Source organism: Colletotrichum acutatum (assembly GCF_030867785.1).
Source record: "Colletotrichum acutatum strain CBS 112980 chromosome Unknown BDZ83scaffold_11, whole genome shotgun sequence".
Taxonomy (NCBI): Eukaryota; Fungi; Ascomycota; class Sordariomycetes; order Glomerellales; family Glomerellaceae; genus Colletotrichum; species Colletotrichum acutatum.
This window is the reverse complement of record NW_026849005.1, coordinates 490,957-508,712: the sequence shown is the minus strand read 5'-3', so window position 1 is coordinate 508,712 and position 17,756 is coordinate 490,957. Positions and strand designations below refer to the sequence as shown.

The 17,756-nt window shown below is 53.2% G+C and overlaps 5 protein-coding genes across 5 annotated transcripts; all 5 read right to left on the bottom strand.

Moving 5' to 3' along the window:
* Window positions 1-393: 393 nt before the first annotated feature.
* Window positions 394-3,660, bottom strand: BDZ83DRAFT_568429 (PDZ domain-containing protein; the record flags this gene model as incomplete). Its single annotated transcript, XM_060504069.1, has 4 exons — window positions 394-635; window positions 694-3,014; window positions 3,045-3,245; window positions 3,314-3,660. 4 exons carry the CDS (start codon window positions 3,658-3,660, stop codon window positions 394-396), a joined length of 3,111 nt encoding a protein of 1,036 aa, XP_060369610.1.
* A 1,495-nt stretch (window positions 3,661-5,155) lies between these two features.
* Window positions 5,156-6,844, bottom strand: BDZ83DRAFT_748299 (uncharacterized protein; the record flags this gene model as incomplete). The annotated part of the gene is made up of 5 exons (XM_060513593.1): window positions 5,156-5,316; window positions 5,380-5,511; window positions 5,565-5,751; window positions 5,818-5,923; window positions 6,666-6,844. The coding sequence occupies 5 exons, from the start codon at window positions 6,842-6,844 to the stop codon at window positions 5,156-5,158; spliced, it is 765 nt and encodes a 254-aa protein (XP_060369609.1).
* Window positions 6,845-8,083: 1,239 nt separating this feature from the next.
* On the bottom strand, window positions 8,084-10,913 carry BDZ83DRAFT_568355 (DnaJ domain-containing protein; the record flags this gene model as incomplete). The annotated part of the gene is made up of 3 exons (XM_060504057.1): window positions 8,084-9,684; window positions 9,736-10,764; window positions 10,817-10,913. The coding sequence occupies 3 exons, from the start codon at window positions 10,911-10,913 to the stop codon at window positions 8,084-8,086; spliced, it is 2,727 nt and encodes a 908-aa protein (XP_060369608.1).
* Window positions 10,914-13,883: 2,970 nt separating this feature from the next.
* Window positions 13,884-15,158, bottom strand: BDZ83DRAFT_716342 (Cdc73 family RNA pol II accessory factor; the record flags this gene model as incomplete). Its single annotated transcript, XM_060511847.1, has 2 exons — window positions 13,884-14,531; window positions 14,589-15,158. The coding sequence occupies 2 exons, from the start codon at window positions 15,156-15,158 to the stop codon at window positions 13,884-13,886; spliced, it is 1,218 nt and encodes a 405-aa protein (XP_060369607.1).
* A 308-nt stretch (window positions 15,159-15,466) lies between these two features.
* Window positions 15,467-16,842, bottom strand: BDZ83DRAFT_35806 (uncharacterized protein). The gene is made up of 4 exons (XM_060502560.1): window positions 16,518-16,842; window positions 16,191-16,467; window positions 16,103-16,140; window positions 15,467-16,050 (listed from the first exon to the last, which is right to left on the bottom strand). Exons 1-4 carry the CDS (start codon window positions 16,704-16,706, stop codon window positions 15,592-15,594), a joined length of 963 nt encoding a protein of 320 aa, XP_060369606.1. The 5' UTR covers window positions 16,707-16,842; the 3' UTR covers window positions 15,467-15,591.
* Between the last annotated feature and the right edge of the window lie 914 nt (window positions 16,843-17,756).

Here is a 17,756-nt window from a genome sequence, read left to right as displayed (position 1 = left end):
CAGAGAATCGAAGCAAAAGAAGAAAGCCTAGGAATAAAAAAAGGAGGACAATATTTCCCATCGGAAACATGACCCCTCTCCCTTCCCCTATAGCCCCTATTTATACATGTACATACAAGAACATCCAGTTGAGAATGCTGTCCTCACGGCCGTGCGCGTTCGCATTTCGCCTTAGCCCATGCCCTTGAATCCCTCAGCCCCTTTACCCGTGTCCTGTCCTGTCCTTGTCCAGAAGTTTTCCCAATGATGTGTGTGTTTGTGTGTGTGAATGGTGTTTTGTCATTAAAATGACCCGAAACTCGTGATGTCGAGTCCGGGTAGGATACAATGCCGTCGTCGTCTAGTTCGACAGCCTTTCTTAATTCATGAATGTGGGTGTGGTGGTCTCGTGCTCTACAAGGGGGCAGGGGGCTCATCGGCCATCTCAGCGTCCTCGGTGACGGCGAGCACGGAGTCGAGCACACCGTCGGGACCCTCACCATCGTACGTCTTGCCGCCCTCGTACGTCTTCCGTCTCCAGCCGCAAGACTCCGACGGGTCCTTGGTCCACTCCGTTGTCGGGAAGTAGTGCTCGTTCTTCTTCATGGTGATGACCCAAGGCACGCTGTCAAAGGTGACAGCCTTAAGTCGGAAGTCTGTAAGAAACACGATTAGCTGATGGACAAGAGAAGATCGGGCCGGAATGCCACTTACAGGTGTTGTCTGGGATCTTCTGCACGGAAGCGAGGAAGGTCTCCAGATCAGGCGTCGCCTTGCCGTTCACGTGGGTGATGAAGTTGGTCGGCGCGAGGCCGTACTGGTAAGAAGGCGAACCGCGAGTACGGGCCGACACGTACACCTCGCTGTGCAGCTTGCTAATCTGCTGTCTGACGGCATGGTGAGGTCGATGCAAGATGGCACCACAGAATGAGATGGCATGGTCGGTCTCGACATCGTCGGCGGCGACGGTGTGAGCCTTGATGTGAATCTCCTCGCAGTTGCGAACGATGACGGCGTCCAGGACCTCGTGAGAGTACATGATGTCAAGCTCGGAAACCTTGGTGATGACCTTGCCGTTGAGCGTGAGCAGGATGTCGCCCTCAAGTAGAGCGCTTGACTGCTCACTGCGCTCAAAGGTCCGCTTGCTGACCATGAACAGCTGGTGGTGTGTCTTGTTAGCTTCGGTGACCTTGCTAATCCACTCGTCAGAGACGCCCATAACTCTAGCTTGAGCCATGGCGATGGCTCTGAACTCGACGGAGAGCATGCGCAGTTTGGGAACGATGCCCTGTTGAATTTGAGACACGACAGGCAGCAGAGTGGGCGTAGCAAGACCAAGATGGTACTCCTCATCACGGTTGCTGCACGGCGAACGCTCGCCCAAGTAAGTGAGCCAGAGAGCCTGAACCGTACCATCGTCGGCGACGAGAACACCGCTACCGCACTGGTTGCTTAGACTCGTGTCAACAGTGATGGCATCGACGTTGATGGCACGGTATCTGGGTGCACCAGAGTTGGCCGGAATAGCCACGGCGGTGACCTCGGTGACTGTGGTGGAGGCATGGACAATCTTTCCAATCCTATTGTATCCCATGAAGTTGGTGGAAGCTCCTTGAGTGATGTTGTCCGTGCTCAACCTCGCACTTTGAACGGGAGCATTGACCAGCGCCGGGTCGTACTGCACAATGGCGTAGTTCTGAAGGGGGTGTAGGAAGACGACCTTGCCCTCGACAATAATCGAGTCCGCAATGGTGATTGTTACATCGCACAAATCGTAAGGCACAATTGCTCTTGAAATAACAACAAGGCCCTTGTCGGCATCGATCACAAGGCCCATGCCCCACTTCCTGTTCTTAGGGAAGCCGTCCAGCTTAACAGGCATGGTGCAGTTGACGTGGACGAAGCTGCGCACCAGGTCGGCAATGGCCGCGTGCTTCACGTTTTCAAGCTGAATGAAAGAAGCGGAGCGAGCAACAGGCGCCTTAGGAGGAAGGGGATCAGCCAAATCAGTGAAGTCCCAGAGGCCAGTCTCGTCGTTCCGGACAGCCATCTTCATCTTTGCTGACCAGTGACGGTCGACGTAGATGATTGTGGTGTTCAGAGTGTGCAAGTCACGCAGGTGCTTGTAAGTGACAACCACGCGGGACTTGTCTGGAATCGTCTTCATCACCTCGATGAAGGTTTCCAGATCAGGGGTCTTCTTGTGGTCTACGGTTTGAATCAGCCAGCCATTGTCCGCGTTGTCGAATCTGAAAGAGCCAGTTGCCTCGCAAACGAAGACACCTTGACACGCTACACCGTATAGACGGGCTTGCTGGTATGACAGGCTGTGGAAGCTGGCACCTGCGACGGACACGAAGCGGTCAGGGGTGATCTGGTGTAGGTCACCGACCTCAACGTCGACCTCAATGTCCTCGCCGCCTCTTTGGATCTGAAGATGGATCGTCTGGCCAACATTTGAGTCCAGCAAGTCATCCAGACGGATGAACTGACCCACACGCTCGCCGTTCACCTTGACGAGAATGTCGCCTTCCTCAATCTTCTGGTCAGACTGTCCCTTGGGAAGGACGATTTCGGCAACAAGCATGTTGTTATCCTTGGGGAAGTGTTGACGAGTCGCAGCCTCCGTCTCCGGGGTAAGGCCAAGGCGTCTACATTCGTCGAAAGGCTTCAGGAGGAATTGACATTGAATGTCACCTCTTGTGACGGGCTTGCCCTGACGGATGCATTCCAGAGCTCGTAACGGTCGGTCCAACGGCAGGAAGTAATCTGTCGAAGCACCATCGGATCGTCCACCAGCTTGCAGAGCCACAGCAAATCCGTCCACGTTCACAACCGGACTGCCAGAACTACCACCACTGGCGGCAGCGTTGGCTTGGTAGTAGCAGGTGTTGAAGTCACTGTATCCCTCTCCGTATTCCGGCGCATTTCGGTCCAGACGACTGATGAAGCCAGACAAGATACTGAGCTTCTCTCCGGCATCGTTACCCACCACCCTGATCTCAACACCAACTACCAAGCTGTTAGCGGATCCACTCCCAATACACTACCCATCAAGGTGTTACCTACCCTTCGCAAGGTCCGGACGAAGCACCAGCGCATTTAGCTTCATGTACTTAACAGCCTTGGGGTCGAATCGAAGGATACCGAAATCGTGAACGGGGTCGCGGTAGACGGGGTACGCATCAACCTCTTCGTGGTTGTCGAAGACGACGTAGCCCCAGAACGGTCCGGATCCAACAACGTGTCGGTTCGTCAAGATGTATCTGTAGTCCACTTCGTCAGCCCTCGGCCTCCCTATGATGACTTGCCACAGTGAAAATCCTCGTCTTACCCCTTCTGAGCGTCCACCACGAAGCCTGTCGCCTCACTCGTCAACGCCGCGTCCGTGTCAAAGGAGCATGTCTGGCAGAAGCGAATGGAGACAACGTTGCTGACAACGTTCTCAATAGTCTTCTGCCACGCCTCCGGCTCTTGCGTCATGGGAAACATGCCATTCAGCCGCGCGGCATCCTCGAACTCGCTCTCCTCCTCAATCTCCTCGACGCGCTCAACCTCGGGTGTGTTGTCGCCAGCAGATAGCTTGCCGTTCAGCGCGCGATGCTGCTTATGGGGTCGCAGGCCCTCGGGGCTCGTAGGAGCCTTGCGCTTGGAGCGCGGCGATGCGCTGTTGCCGTTCATGTTTGCGGTCTCGGTGGTTATGGTTTGGGTAGAGGGTTGTTCGTTTTGCTGTTGCTGCGGCGCCGACGAGGGATCAGGTTCGACGGCGGCTGAGAAGGGGCGGCGAGTCTGGGCGCCGATGGTTCGTCGCGTCGTCTTATAGCTGGTGTCTCGGGATGAAATGGCTCGAGCTATACGGGAGTAGCCGCGTTGTGCGAACGGGAAGAGCTCGAGTTGGCGTCGAAAAAGCTGGGGCGAGGTAAGGGTGAAGGTTGTGGTGGTGGTGGTGACGGTGGTGGTGGATGCTGTCCAAGGTCGTCGTGCTAGTACTGCCGGGGTGGATGCAAGGCTCAAGCAAGTCCCTCTGCCTACAGTAAAGACGGAGCGCATCCAGCGAGAGAAGGTGGAAGAAAAGGATGGCAACCTTCAGCTGTGGATACGAAAATGAACAATGCCTTTGTCGAATGAACGGTGGGAAATTGGCTGCTCTAGCTATCAGAGTAGGGTGTGACTGAACCTCAAGCTGCTGCGCATGTGATCCCCCTATGAGTGTGGGAAAGGTGATCTAGCAGAGTTGTGCTGGAACGCGAACGCCTTTTGCCAACGTCGTTTGTCGTCAAAAATTTCAGGTGCGGGACGATGGCAAACAAACAGGATCTGTCCGATATGGGGGTCACCCAGGTGAGATCACCAGGCTAGATGCATAAGAGCCCGCTTAATGGGTGCATGTCCCGGGTGGGTGTCCATCCCTGCTAAATTTCTCCACTAATTCCCCGGTTGCTGATGTAATGTGACACTAGCGTCCCTGTTGAGGCCTGTACAGTTCGCTAAGGCGGTCTAGCACTCTGGCAAAGTTCACTTTAACACTCTTGACGGCAGACGTCAATAAGTGTGGTGCCTGGCCCGCAGGCCGAGATGGGACGGAATGGATCATGCTCTCACGCAGCACACCACCAACGACCGAACTCCAGGCTGCAAGAATATGCAGGTCTCACAACGTCCTGCTCGAATGACCGGCCAGGATGCACCTTGAATGGGAGTCCATGTCCGGCGACCTGATTCGTTGGAGAGCCGGTTTATCGATTGTCGGGCGCGGTTTCGGGGCTTCATCACCGCCCACCAAGTCGCTTGATATTGTTTTCCAATACGGACAATCATTTGTCGCCACCGACCTCCAGCCACATCTGATTCCAATTTGTCCTTTCTCCCTTGGTTTCCGGACCACAGCGTTGCCCCGGGAGAGGTTGCGAAGAGATAGTGGATGAGCGCGAGGCCTAAGATGATAGGCACAGCAAAAGAGTCAGATATGAGAGTAAAGTGTAATCCTCTTGATTTCTGATGACCTGAACTACCTAAGAGACGTGTGTGAACGCAAGAGCAATGGGTTGTATGTTCTGTCCCCCCTTCCAAGCCATTTCAGGGTAGTATCCATTCCTTGCGCGGAACCCAATGAAAACCAACCGCAGCCATGTAGTATGAGACGGCTATTCAGCGATGGTGGCAAGTATAAGATAACCTACTGCTCGCCATCCTTCTCATCCTTGGTCACGACCTGGGTCTCGGATTCAGCTTCAACCTTAGCCTCAGCCTCGGTCTCCTGGGCCTCCTCGGCCTGGGCCTGGGCCTTGGACTGGGCCGCCTTCTTGGCAGGGGTACGACGCTTCTTCGGAGTGCCATCTAGGTAGTGATAGATCAGCTACATGCACAATTGAGAACCACTTTTTTGAATGTGATACTTACCAGCGTTGGTCGCAGCAGCGCGCTTCTTCGGGGTGACCGCCTTGGTCTCCTCGCTACCCTCCTGGTCACCGTTGGCCTCTTCACCATCCTCCGCAGCGGCGGCAGCCTTCTTCTTGGTGGCAGTCTTACGGGCTTGGAGAGACGTCAGTTTGAATGGAGACATGGGTAGAAGAGTGATGACTTACGGGTCTTCTGCTTCGGGGCAGCGGCCTCTCCATTCTCGCCAGTGTTGATCTCACGCATCTGGGCGATGATGGCAGTCCACTGGCCCTGCAGGGCCTTCAGGGTACGGCCCTCCATATTGACGTTCTTCCAATCAACTCCCTTTCCATCGGGGAGCACAGTTGCAAGCACGCGGAGGACAAGCTGGAACTGTATATTCGTGTGTTAGGGAACCTGAATGAAGTAAAATAAACATGCGACTGAAGCAAGACTTACGCGCTCAGCATCGGTCCAAGCACCGACACGACCAGCGGCAGGAGCCGCCTCGCTGCCGTTAATGGACTTGGTGTCAGCCATGTTGAAACGATGGTATTCTTCTTTGCTGTAAGTTTGATTTGTCAGTTACTGACGACGATGAAATATGTAGTACTGATGAAAGTAGGGGAGGTGAGAGAAAGATGAGAATCTTAGGTCAAGAGATGTAAGATGCGAAGGCGACGACGGAAGCAGCAGTTGTGGCGAGAAATAGAAGAAGGTGCGAGAGGGTAGTAATGAGATTGAGATTGACGGTGATGATAATGGAAGGGGTTGAGTGAGGCAGGTAAAAGATTCAGGTTGCGAAGGTGTATTGCTCACATGCAATGGTAACGGTGATAGACGATGAAGTTGTTGCAGCTTCGCTGTGCTGCTGAGTTTCGATGGTTTATGGATAATAAGAAGACGGGTATGAGTGTGAAAAGAAGTGTGAGGGTGAGGAAGTGAGAAGGTTGGAGTGAGAGGGTGGAAGAGCAGGGTTTTTATGTGAGAGTTGAATGGGAATGAGGCAGGCCTCTAGCAGTGTATATCGGGAAGGAAGGTCATGCGAGGATTCAAGGCGTCTCCTTCCTCGAAATTCTCTGTCTTCCTGATGGGAGTTCGAGCTGTGTAGAGCTCTTTCAGTAAGGTAGGAGACGGAATTCCTCTTCAGAGTGAGCTCCCTTGAGGAAAGAAGGAAGCAGATTCTCGGAAGGCAAACCTCACCACCCTCGATGAATCAAAACAGGGATCAAGTGTAAACCTCAGTGATCCAAAACCCGAGAAAGAGAAAATAAACCAGAAAACTTGAGAAAACTTCCTTCACTCACATGTTGCAGCTGAGGTGCTTCAGCAAGATTCCCAAGTTGTGCCCGTGTTGATGCCAGCACATATTGCTGGCGAAGTACTGAGGGCCCTTTCTGAAGCTCGACTTGAGGTTCGGTTTGGGAGGTCTGAGCGGAGGAAGCGTAACAGCCTCCTTCCGCGCGCCAAGGTCGGTCTTCGCCATGAGATATTCGATGCAAGTCGAAAAGGGGGGGAGCAAGTAGAGGGCAATGTAGAACAACCTTCGCCCTGGCGTTTCGATTGCGTTAAAGCGACAAACGATATCGCGGCTTGAGCCTCTCAAAGATAGGCAAATGATTGCAAACGAAAGAGGGTTGTTTCCAGGAAACAATTCAGAGAAGAGAAGAAAGGCGAGCAAGCTTTCCTTGGATAATAGTCACTACATAAGCGGAGCTAGACGTTTATTTCACGGGATCGTGAGATCTAGAAACGTTCCGGATCTCGGGACACGGTCAAGTCTTCGCCTCTTGCTACTTGATAGAGAGAGACACGTGGTAAGCAAGGCATGTGGCTGTGAGCCGAGGGCCACAAAGGACGATAAGAGCTACCCGTAGAAAGAAAATTGGTCAACAAGAGAAGGGCAGTAAAGAAAGGGAAAGGGGGTTGGTTTGTAGGAAATTAGGAACCCGCGATGACTTCAATGTTTATTGCGTTGGTGTTGACGTAAGGATCTATGAGAATCTACTTCATTGCATGTAAATCTACGAAACTTCCCCTTGCCATTCATCTACATGGGCAGCGGAGGGTAGAGATCGCCACATCTAACACGAAAACAGTGACACAGCGAGATATCCACGAGCATTAGGATAAAATCACAACGACAAAATGCGTAATTCTAATGATGCTGGTTGTCTATTCGTCTCCCCATGCCTGTTCAGCTTGGAAATTTTCAACCAAGCTTAATGGGGATAGCCTCACAAAGGCCCCAAGAATCTGATATGTATTACACAACCCAATCCACCCATAGTAGCCAAGGCAAGAAACAACCAAGGCCTGGCCATGCGAGACTGTGATGACCGTAAGTCAGCACAATCGTAATGGATCGAACCGAAGAACCCCAAAAACCCAACGTCAAAGAGTAAAGTGCAAAATGTAGCGCAAATACGGGTGTATACACACACACCTCCCTCTTCGTCTATGTCATAATGGTGTGTCGCCGTTAACGATGTCGGCGAGTGAGTGTATGTGCAACGCGGCCTGGTCGATTGTGCCAGTCAAGAGAGACAAGGTCGAATCGTGATTAATATCCTCCCAAATGCCGGGTATCGTTCCGTGTCGTTTCCCATTTAGTCCGAGCTGTCGTCAAAGTTGAAAAATTCACCTCCGTAAGGTAAGAACAAGGATTTCGAGGGCAGTAGAATCTTTCCCAAGCAGAAGGCGCAAACAGAATAAGAGCCTTCACTTATGCCATCTTGCCCTTGTATACCATGAACTCACGAATGCGTGCTTCATGGTCTTCGCATGCGACAGCCCACTTTCTTCGAACCTCCTTATCTTGTGCCATCCACTCAAGATATTCGTGAATCTCATCATCGCCGCGAGAGACGAGGAACGAATAGCCCTTGCGAGCTCGGAGATCGGCGATGTTTGCCTTGCGAGCGTTGAAATGCTCAATTACTTGAGCGTTGAAGATTTCCCATCTCAAAACGTAACTCTGGAAGTCCTGGGTGTACTTCTGCCACGCACCGCCAGTCGGCTTTAAATTGACCGCGAAAGTAGGCGGGGGTCGGGGTACTTGCGGGATGACCGGGAAATCGAGCGAAGGTTTCTTCTCCTTTTCTATCGGAGCGCGGCCTGACGGCTGACTCTCAAACGGTAGACTCATCTTGAGATCATTCAGAGAACCTAGTCCAGAAGAGTTTTGCGCGAATGGCGCCACATTCTTGAGGTCAGCAAGGCTGGCCCTAAACTCCTCGCTGTCTTCAGAACCGGCATTGTTTGGGTTGAATTCTGGTTTGCGCGCAGGTAGCTTCGGGCCGTTTTCTTGCAAGCCATTGCCAGGCCTCCATTCGGGACGAGATGGTTCCACAGGGATGTTTCTCGCGCTGTTGGAATGATCTCGCTTTTGAGAAGTCCCAGTCTGCGGAGGGTCGATGTCCATAGCATTCGGGCTGTTCGCACCGATAGGCTCCGCCATTGACTTTCGTCCTCTCCACTCGGTCTCCTCGTCACTGTCGTAGTCATCATTCACCAGTCCTGCATTGCCTCCTGCCGTCGGCTTGACCTTGGTCTTCCTAGAGTTGACTCGAGAAATTCGGGTAGGAGATGTTGATGTAGAGTGCGTCTTATGTGGCACGAAGTTTTGGGCCCCAATCTGTTGGGTCCAGTCTTGAGCATCAAACTTTCCTTCCGCAGAAGGTGATCCTGCCGGCTGGCCCGACATGTCCTTCTGGTGTCTCAAGCTGGGGCGCTTGATCGGTGATCGACGGCCTACGCGGCTTCCTGATTGCGAACGAACCTTGGCGGCTTGGTCCTGGATCGGACTGCCGGCGCTGAATTTCCAAGCATCTGGACCATCACCGTTTACAAAGCTAGTGTCAATTTCCTCGGTGCTCCTGCGGCTGAAAGTTGGTTGCTCTGGTGCGGCGGTTCGGGCAAAGGTGTCATCGTCGATCGGAAAATTGAAGCTATTGGTAATTTTCTGGTCAGCTTGGTTCGGTGTAACATCATGGTGAGTGTCAATCGTGTGGCGCTTGTCACGAGAAAGCGGCGTCAGGTCTGGCGCCTGTCTCTTCACAAGCTTGCTCAGAAGTTCGCCCTGCTTCCGCTCGAATGGTGTGAGTGAGTCGCTCCTCCTCGACCTATCTCCACTGGGAGACGGCGAATCATGCAGCCCTGCGTTGCTCGACTGCTCAGGAAGCGGATGCTGCGTTGCATATCGTGCGCGAGCCTCGGCTGCTGATTTGCGCCGCAGGTTGGGGACCGCAAAAGGAGGAAAAGAACCTGGGGGAAAATATGTTCCGTACATTGAAGATCCTTGTGCCGTGTGAATGTTTCCCGCTCCTGCGAAGACATTAGCTTTTGCCGGGTTGAAATCGCTTCAGACAATCCCACCATTAAGATTCTGGGAAGCAGTGGCCTTCGCCTGCGCATTGTTCGGACCAGGACCGGTGGCCGTGTTCGGTGGGGTGTATCTTGCGCTTGCGCGGGATCTAAATGGGTCCTTGGGCGAGTTGGATGCAGTTGCAGTCGCCGTGTTAGGGCGGTCCTCTTGCGGCGTCGAAGTCGAAGTGCGCGGGCTCGACGGCTCAGTCCTTGCTTGACGGGGGACACTTTGGGCGCGTTGACGAGCGCTGCCAGGCGAAAGATTGGGGCCATAGCTTTCCTGAGGTGGTCGAGGGCTTTCACGGGTGCTTTTCGCCCGTCCCACAGAGATGCCATCGAATGGATTCAGTTTCTCGCCGCCATGTGACATGTAAGGAGTGCTTTGACGAGAATCCGAGTCCCTAAATTGCGCCAGAGGGTCTGGCACTCCTGCCTCTTGTTGTCTTCGCGCATTGTCTGCGAAAATGTTGGTGTGCCGGGATGAGGTGGAGTAGTTGGACGAGTTCACCGGAGGCTCATCTGCAGGAACGGGCGAGTGAGGAGTGTAGCCAGGTTTGCGTCCAAAGGAAGCCTCCGCCCTCTGTTTCTGAGAAGGAGTTCGGGGAACTGGTCGCTTTGGAGTCTCGGGGGCCTTGGCGGGCTTTGGCTGAGACTGGCTGGCCCGACCCTTCATATTCTCAAAAGCATGCCAGGCATTCCGCTTCGCTTCTGAGTCGTCTCTCGTCTGCGCTTTAGCCGTCGGAGCCGCACCCGAAGCAAAGTTACGGTATCTACTGGCTCCCGAGGCTGGCGGAGGCGGCGGCGGATTGCGAGCTGTTGCATTACGACGAGGTGGGGGAGGGAAGTTGGCACCGGCATTCTGCCAGGGATTGCCTCGGACTCCGGACGCTGTAGGATACCTCGATCGTGTTCTCCCGGCATCGTACTTGGCTCGTTGTTGAGGGTCGGTAAGAATTTCATGGGCTGACTGAATAACCTGGAATCGGGAGTTGACTTCGGCTTCTCTGCCTGGGTTTCGATCGGGGTGGTACTTGAGTGCTAGCTCGGGTTAATCGACTCGTTCGACAGGAAGAGATTAGCTTTACTATACCTAGCTTTCGAAACTGTTTCTTGATCTCATTCGTGTCTGCGTCTGCCGGGAGCTCCAGATCCGCGTAGTAATCGCGGCTCATGTCAACTCCTCCCATCTTGACGGTGGATTGATGTTCGACAGACTAAAGACTCTGGAAATACTGGCTGTTTTGTCCAAAACGCATGCCAAGCTTAGAATATCTCGACGTGGCGAAGATTTGTAGAGCTGTAGACCAAACGAAGCACGCCCGAGGTTATCGAAAGTAGCTTCGCCGCCCGTCTGTATTGAAGGTTGCCGGGATCTAGAAACACAGCCTTGTGTTGGGTAGGTCTTGGTGTGGCGTAGCTCAGAAGTGTCGCCTGCGTAATTGGTGGCTGAGCAACGTGACGTGACAGTCGAGATTCGCAAAGCGATCGGGTTCTCCAAACACCGTGATTTCGACCCGGGAAACGTAGTCGCAATAGCTGTCTGCAGCTTCGATTTCTACCACGTTGGCAGACGGTAGGTTCGTGTTCGGAAGGTCGATCGAAAGTTGTGGGTATCTGTAAGAAAGGGGAAGGCAAAAGAATGAGTGGACTAAGGTAGCAAAGGAAGTCAGCAGTCGTGTCACGGGTAATTTGGAACAAAGCAGTAGATGTTTTCGCAAGCGGAAGTTATCGTGGTGAAGAGCACGGCAGTAGTTTTAGAAGAGGTAAGCAATCGCGGAAGTAACACGAGGAAAGCAGTCGCCCAGTTGTAAGATGACGGGAAGAACGTCGGCAGCTGCTCCCCACAGATCTGGAAGGTTTGGTGTTTGTTGCCCCTCGCAGCGTTATGTTGAACAGGCGACTACTGCACAGCAAGGATATGCGTTGATGCTAGATGACGGAAGCAGGCACCGTTGGGGGGGGGGGGGTGAAGAGAGGCGATCTGAGGCAGGGTAGGCTTGCCGGGCTAAGAGGTCGAATCAACCAGTCGACGGAGGGGCCGGAGCCGCAGGAAGTTCGCCGGCAGTGGTTGGCCCTTCACCGTCGTTCTGCTAGGCCATCTCACATAGAGGAAGACGCGGTGATGATTGGGTAGATGCCATGCGACGTGCGTGTGTGGGAAAGCAACTCACCGAGATGACGTCAAACTGGGAAGCAGATGCCAAAAGCTGACTACCGTGGGCGAATGTCGGACGAGAGCCGCGGGTGCCCGACAGGAGAGGCGAGGTGGAAGAGACGCAGCTGTAATGCGACGTTGTTCCAAGGAAAGGGGTTCGCGGATAGTTCGTCAAGACGAGAAGAAAGGAGCCGCATCGGCAGTGTGCGAAACCGAAAAGGAAGAAGCAAATATTAACTGGACGTTTATTTTTGACGGGCCGTCCAATCCACCTCTGTCCGTTCGGTTGCGCGGGCAGCAAGGAGGGATGGATGGGGTAAAAGGGTCTAGTTTTTTAGAAGGGTTCCCAGGGACTCCCCGGCTACCTCTTGCCTGGGCTGGATCCCCAGCTGCCTCGAGCTCCCCGACCGTTGCCTGCCCTGCCCGCAGCCTGTCTGCGCTTGCTTGCTTCTCTCCACTGACGCGGACGCACCTCCCCGCTTGGCGGCAAGACGCGTGTAAGTGCGCTTGACGCTATACGTAAGGTATGCCAGATTATCATCTGGACTCCATCTCGTTTCTGCCATATACACCTCTTCGAACAAAATCCATAACAGGCAGTAAAAGGGTAAGGTATCTACGGATAGCAGCGCATGATTACCTAGCATCACGCCGTCTCCGTGGTGGGGATCTCATCGCCTCAAGCCTCACCCGAGTTGCCTAATCTTTCTTTAGTCAGCCTATCCAGCTGGGCTAAGCCACCGTTCTAGCGTAGAATATCGGCAGGCGTGATGCACTCACATCCAAGCATCGCCTGGACAAAACGAAGCCAACAATGGAGTTGGAGGTTGGAGCTTCCCAAATTGTCCCAATTACGGATACCTCGTATGCTATAATGGCTGCGTTGATTCGACGGTATCTGCGCCGATGCATTCCAGTCACGGAGAGTCAATTCAAGTCTCGGTCAAATCTCGAGAGGCAAGACGTTTGAAGGCGAATCCAATCTTCGGCAACCTTGTGCCGGCCTGAGCTGACACTAAGGTAATTAGACCATAGCTCGAAAATCTCCGACTGGAGCTTTCTGAGCTGAGCCTTCAGAACCCCCAATTGCGCCTCACATCTGTTGAAGACATAATTTCCTGAAAGAATTCTTGAGCCAGATGGAGTCTTAGAAGCTCTCTGTGATCAAGCAATCAATCTCTCTTCAACACATTGAGGCGGCTGATAACATAGGTTGACAACGGAAAGATTTGCTCAAAACCACCCGTTGCCCGGACTCCCAGCTTGGCTCATCTGCAGTAAGCCAGCCGGACGCCTCCCCCGCATGAACCCAAGTCCACGCGAGTTTAGAGCCCACTCCTGCGCGAGCCGAAGCTACGTAAACATCCCAAAGCCGGTTTATTTATTCTTTCGAACTCGATTATACCCCAAGTGTTCGCAAAAATGCGCGAGAGGGGATGATCGACCAAACACCTTGCCTTAGGACGGAACGCTTATGCTGGACGACGTCAGGATCCAGACCCGCCCCCGCCATATGAACAGACAAGGGTCATATGGATGCCCTGTGCCTCAGCTACGTTGGTCTTTGGTTGTGGCCTCCTGGGAAGCGGTTGTGATCTCAAGATGGTTCCATGATCATAGGTAGAGCCTCCCTCATAATTGTCCAATCAGCGCCATTCCTCTTGAATTGCCCAGCAGAAAAATGGGAGGACACATTTCACTCCCATGTGTCCATGTATACTTTTCTCCATCAAGTCGCATCCCCTCGCCATTGTCACCAGATAATTTAGATACTTTCCGAATTCAGTTCTTCTAGACTTTCGTGTCATGGTAGTCACCCTAGTCTCTGAAACCTCAAAAGTTGCCCCAGAGCAGTCCCTCTGCTAACCGCCTGGCACAAATTAATCCTTGAACGCCATCGCTGTGAACTTGTTTCCCAGCCCCTGTGTTTTACTTTTACATGTATGGTAGACTTTGGCTGTTATGTGAAAGTCGGATCTTCTGAAGAGATCCTCATGGAGCCTCATAGCTGGGTGGGCGCAGTGGTTTTTGTCCATCCCTTGTTCTTCATGTTCGCCTCAATCGCTCGCCAGATTGACTCTGCAGCTTCCTTGTCCCTGAACTTTGCCGCCTCCTGAGCACCAGTTCCATCACGCCAACGGTCAACGCCAAGCTGCAACACGCGGTGGCCCCAGTCCTTGACGCTGTCTGGCGGTTGTTCCCCGCGCCAGCCGATGAAGATGCCCAAAATCCGGCGGAACAGATCCGGAGGAGAGCTCCATTTATAGTTCTTGAACTGCCACGACTGACCAGTGGTAAAGACTGCGACAACGCGATTCCAGTACTCGGGTTTGAACTGCTCAGGGCCCTCGACGAGAATGAAACGCATCGGCCGCGACGGGTCGATATCCTTCATAACGCGGGAGACGTGCAGCATGCTAGCAGCAGCGCTGCCGTCGGGCTGCACGTAACGCCCTGACTCGAGAAAAGAACGGATGTTGGACAGGCGCAGAAGGGAGGAGGCAGAGGGCGAGAGGAGGATAATCGGGTCTGGTCGCCTCGTTGGGGCCTTCTGGTTGAGCGCGAGGGATGGGTTGGCGCTTATGTTCGACGAGCCATTGGGTTTCTTCTGGATGAAAGGAACAGCGAGCTTACGGACATGGGAGAAGTCCTAAAAAGAATCGAGTCAGTCATGTGTAGCTTAGTTGTGAGATTGATTGCGACTCACCGTATGCTTCACGCCGCGCAACACAGAGTTGCGATCCCCCATCTTGCGCTCTCCATTGTAGATGACCGCCAATCTAGGATCCAGAGTGCCTCGTCCAGCTCGACTCGCCGCAGTTGCTGGGGCAGTCTTGGACGCGCTCGCACTAGCTCCCTCCTTGCCGTCCTTGTCGCCAGCCAAAGGCTTGATATGTTCACTCTCCTCACTAGCGCCTTCAAGCCAAGTAAACAAGTCCAAACGTTCGACGAAAGCAAGGTTTTGAACAGTGCCTAGGGTGCCCAACTCTTCGTTGAGACGGGTCGCGCTCGCGTTGTATTCGGGAATCGCAACATCCTTGTTTAGCCAGGCGAAGTAAATAGATCGCAGGTCGACCGGGCGGTCGCTTGAAATGAAACGCGTCGGTGTCGAGAGCGATACGGGAACGGGGGCTGGGTGCGAGAAAAGTAGATGGGTAGCTTGCGAGAGAGGAACCTCGGTCGCAGAAGCATCGGCTGAAGCTGTGGGAACCGCAGGTCGTTTCGATGCGATGGATTGCCGCAGCAGGAGCAATGGATCCTGCTCGTTAGCAGCCATAATGATAAGTAGAAGAAACAACTAGGCTGATAAGTATCGGACCCTTAAAGAGCTTCTGAAAGCCTGAAAAGATGACCAAAAGGCTTGGATGACCGAATTGAGCGTGACTTGGGTTGTATGTGTATATGCGACGGACGTTTGCCAGCCTCGAAATTTGGGGCTAGAGGTTCAGCCTCACTTGCTGGCTACCTATCGCCATTTTCAGCCACATCTCTTGGCCCATATTAATCGCACGCCAATATAGCTGCGCCACAACTGGGCCTCCCATGCACCCAAGCTTCAAGCTGCATTCTCTCAAGCTTGACCTACGGATCCATAAGTATGATGGGATTGAAGAACCCAGTGTCACTAGTGATGCCAATACAAGATAATAGGACCGTGAGAATATGTTACTTTGGTTTATCCTAGGTCGTGAACGGAGGCTAAGCCAGCATCAGTCCCACGTTGATCTTTCATCGGTCTCCGAGGTGATTGACACTTCTGATCCTTGGCGTCTGTCACTCATTTTATGTTCTATCTTGAGTGTTGACTCTTTCCTCCCCCTTCCATGATAAACACAGACTCCAGTACCACCTGATATGTGCTTAGGGTTCGCTGGACACATTGGGCTATTGGGCAGGTGTTCCGGTATATCAAATTCGAAATTGCGAGGTCCTGTTAGTCTCCGCCTGGGTTGTGTTCGTTGTTTTGCTTCCCACCACTCCTTGGGTCTTTTTGGGAGACTATTTTCGCATCTCGTTTGGTTTCGTTTAAAGCTTGTAGATCTGGCCGGTTGAGCAGCGTCCCAGGTATCACTGTCTTCCCCAGGTGGAACCATGTCTGTGAAAAATCCTCGTGGCTTCCCATCCGCAGTGTCCTCGTGCGTCGGCGGAGTCCTCACCCTTGTAGCTTCCTGAAGTGACGGTCAGTCGAGCAATTCTTGAAGTTAATCTGGATACACTCACTCCAGCAGGGTATGGCGTCAGGGTAGAGTCTTGTTGGCCTGTTTTTGATGTTAGCTTACAGCAAAATCGGCGATTGCTTGTTTCCTACGACTCAGAAAGCCCTCTGGATCAGGCGTGACAGGTGGTGTTTTCCCGGCCAAAAAGTCTCGTACAGAACTTGTGGCACTGCTGATGGTGTCGTTGGAGTCTTTGCGGTGCCAAGGGGCCTTGCCGAACCAGCTTGTGCCTGTTGACGTAGACCTTTGATCTTCTTTGTTGGTGAACCAAGTCAGCGTTTTGGATATCGGGGAGCTTGAGATATTCTTCGGCACGTCGGTGAGTTGCTCGGAGGCCAGAGATTCGGACATCGACCCGGAAGATTGCTTCTGCTAGGCATTAGAATACACCCCGCTCGATCTAACAACAATTTACTGACAGTCATGTTCTTGAACAAAGAGAAAATTTTGATGCTTTTCCGGCTGTGGATACTTTGGCTTATCGACGGAGCACCTGAACTTTTGCCATGAGTTGGTTCCAACGGCTCTGATAGCTCTAGTGGAGGCCCTTGGAGTATCATTGGCACTTTTTCCTCTGGTAAACTGAGGGTATGCTGAATGCTCGGCATCCGGTCCAAGCTAGGTCGTACTGTGTGAAGCAAAGTATTCTGCAAGACTCTTGTCTGGAACTCCTCCGATGATGGGCTGAGCGGCCCATTGGAGCTGAGTACGGACCTTGGAGATGGAAGAACATCTGGAGGCAGTATCTCTTGCTCACTGGTGTTGACATTTCGAATCTTGGGGGATCTATTGGCCCATTTCCAGCGCTTGTTCGCGCTGCCTTGGCGTTCTTTTCCAGAGATGATCTCTCGCTCAGCCCAATATCCTTCAGGAAACCAGACCTACTCGCATCCTTCTTTGGGGGGCCTTGGGGGATCATAATAATTCCCAGGCCTCGGAGTCGTTGGCCAATCCTTTGGAGACGGCTGGGTGGGAGTTGATCTGGTGCTGGGACGAGGCAGTGACTGCGGCGTAGTAGGTGTTGCTGGTAGCGACCCAAAATAACCGTCACACTGTCCCCTCTTGGGCGTACTGGATCCATCCCAGCTATCTCCAGGTGCGAATTGCGACCCCTTAGGACAAGTGACCCTGAGCGCCGTTTTGAAGGACAGCCTGTGAACGTCGCGATGGGATACGGGATAAGACTGCGAAGACGATCTGTGAATGGTGTCAGCTTCAAGAGCTGTCATTGCCAGCACCGGCAGACTTACGTCCGTCTGCGAGTCCGGACGGGGTCGTGAAAAGGGTCATTGAATGCCACGGTACTCAGCGGCAGATCATTTCCAGAGCTCTGTCGTCCTGTCCCTGCATCAGTTCCGTCGAGTGCATTAATAGGGGCCATTAGGCCAAGGACGGTTTGCTAGGGATTCGTGAGGTTAATGGCCGGCCAGATGAGGAGGACTAGGCAGGCTACAGGGCGAACCATAAAGATACTCGAAGGTGGCCAAGAGGAAATATCTTAGAACAAAGTTTGGTCGGAAGCCTTATGGCAGGGGCTTGAGAAGTTCGATGCTGAAGACGGCACGTGGTGGTCCCCGTTGACCTCCGTTTTCGGCAGGATGGGGCACCTACCTCAAGTACCTTGAGGCGAGCAAAGCAACTCCTGCCAAGTAGGAGGT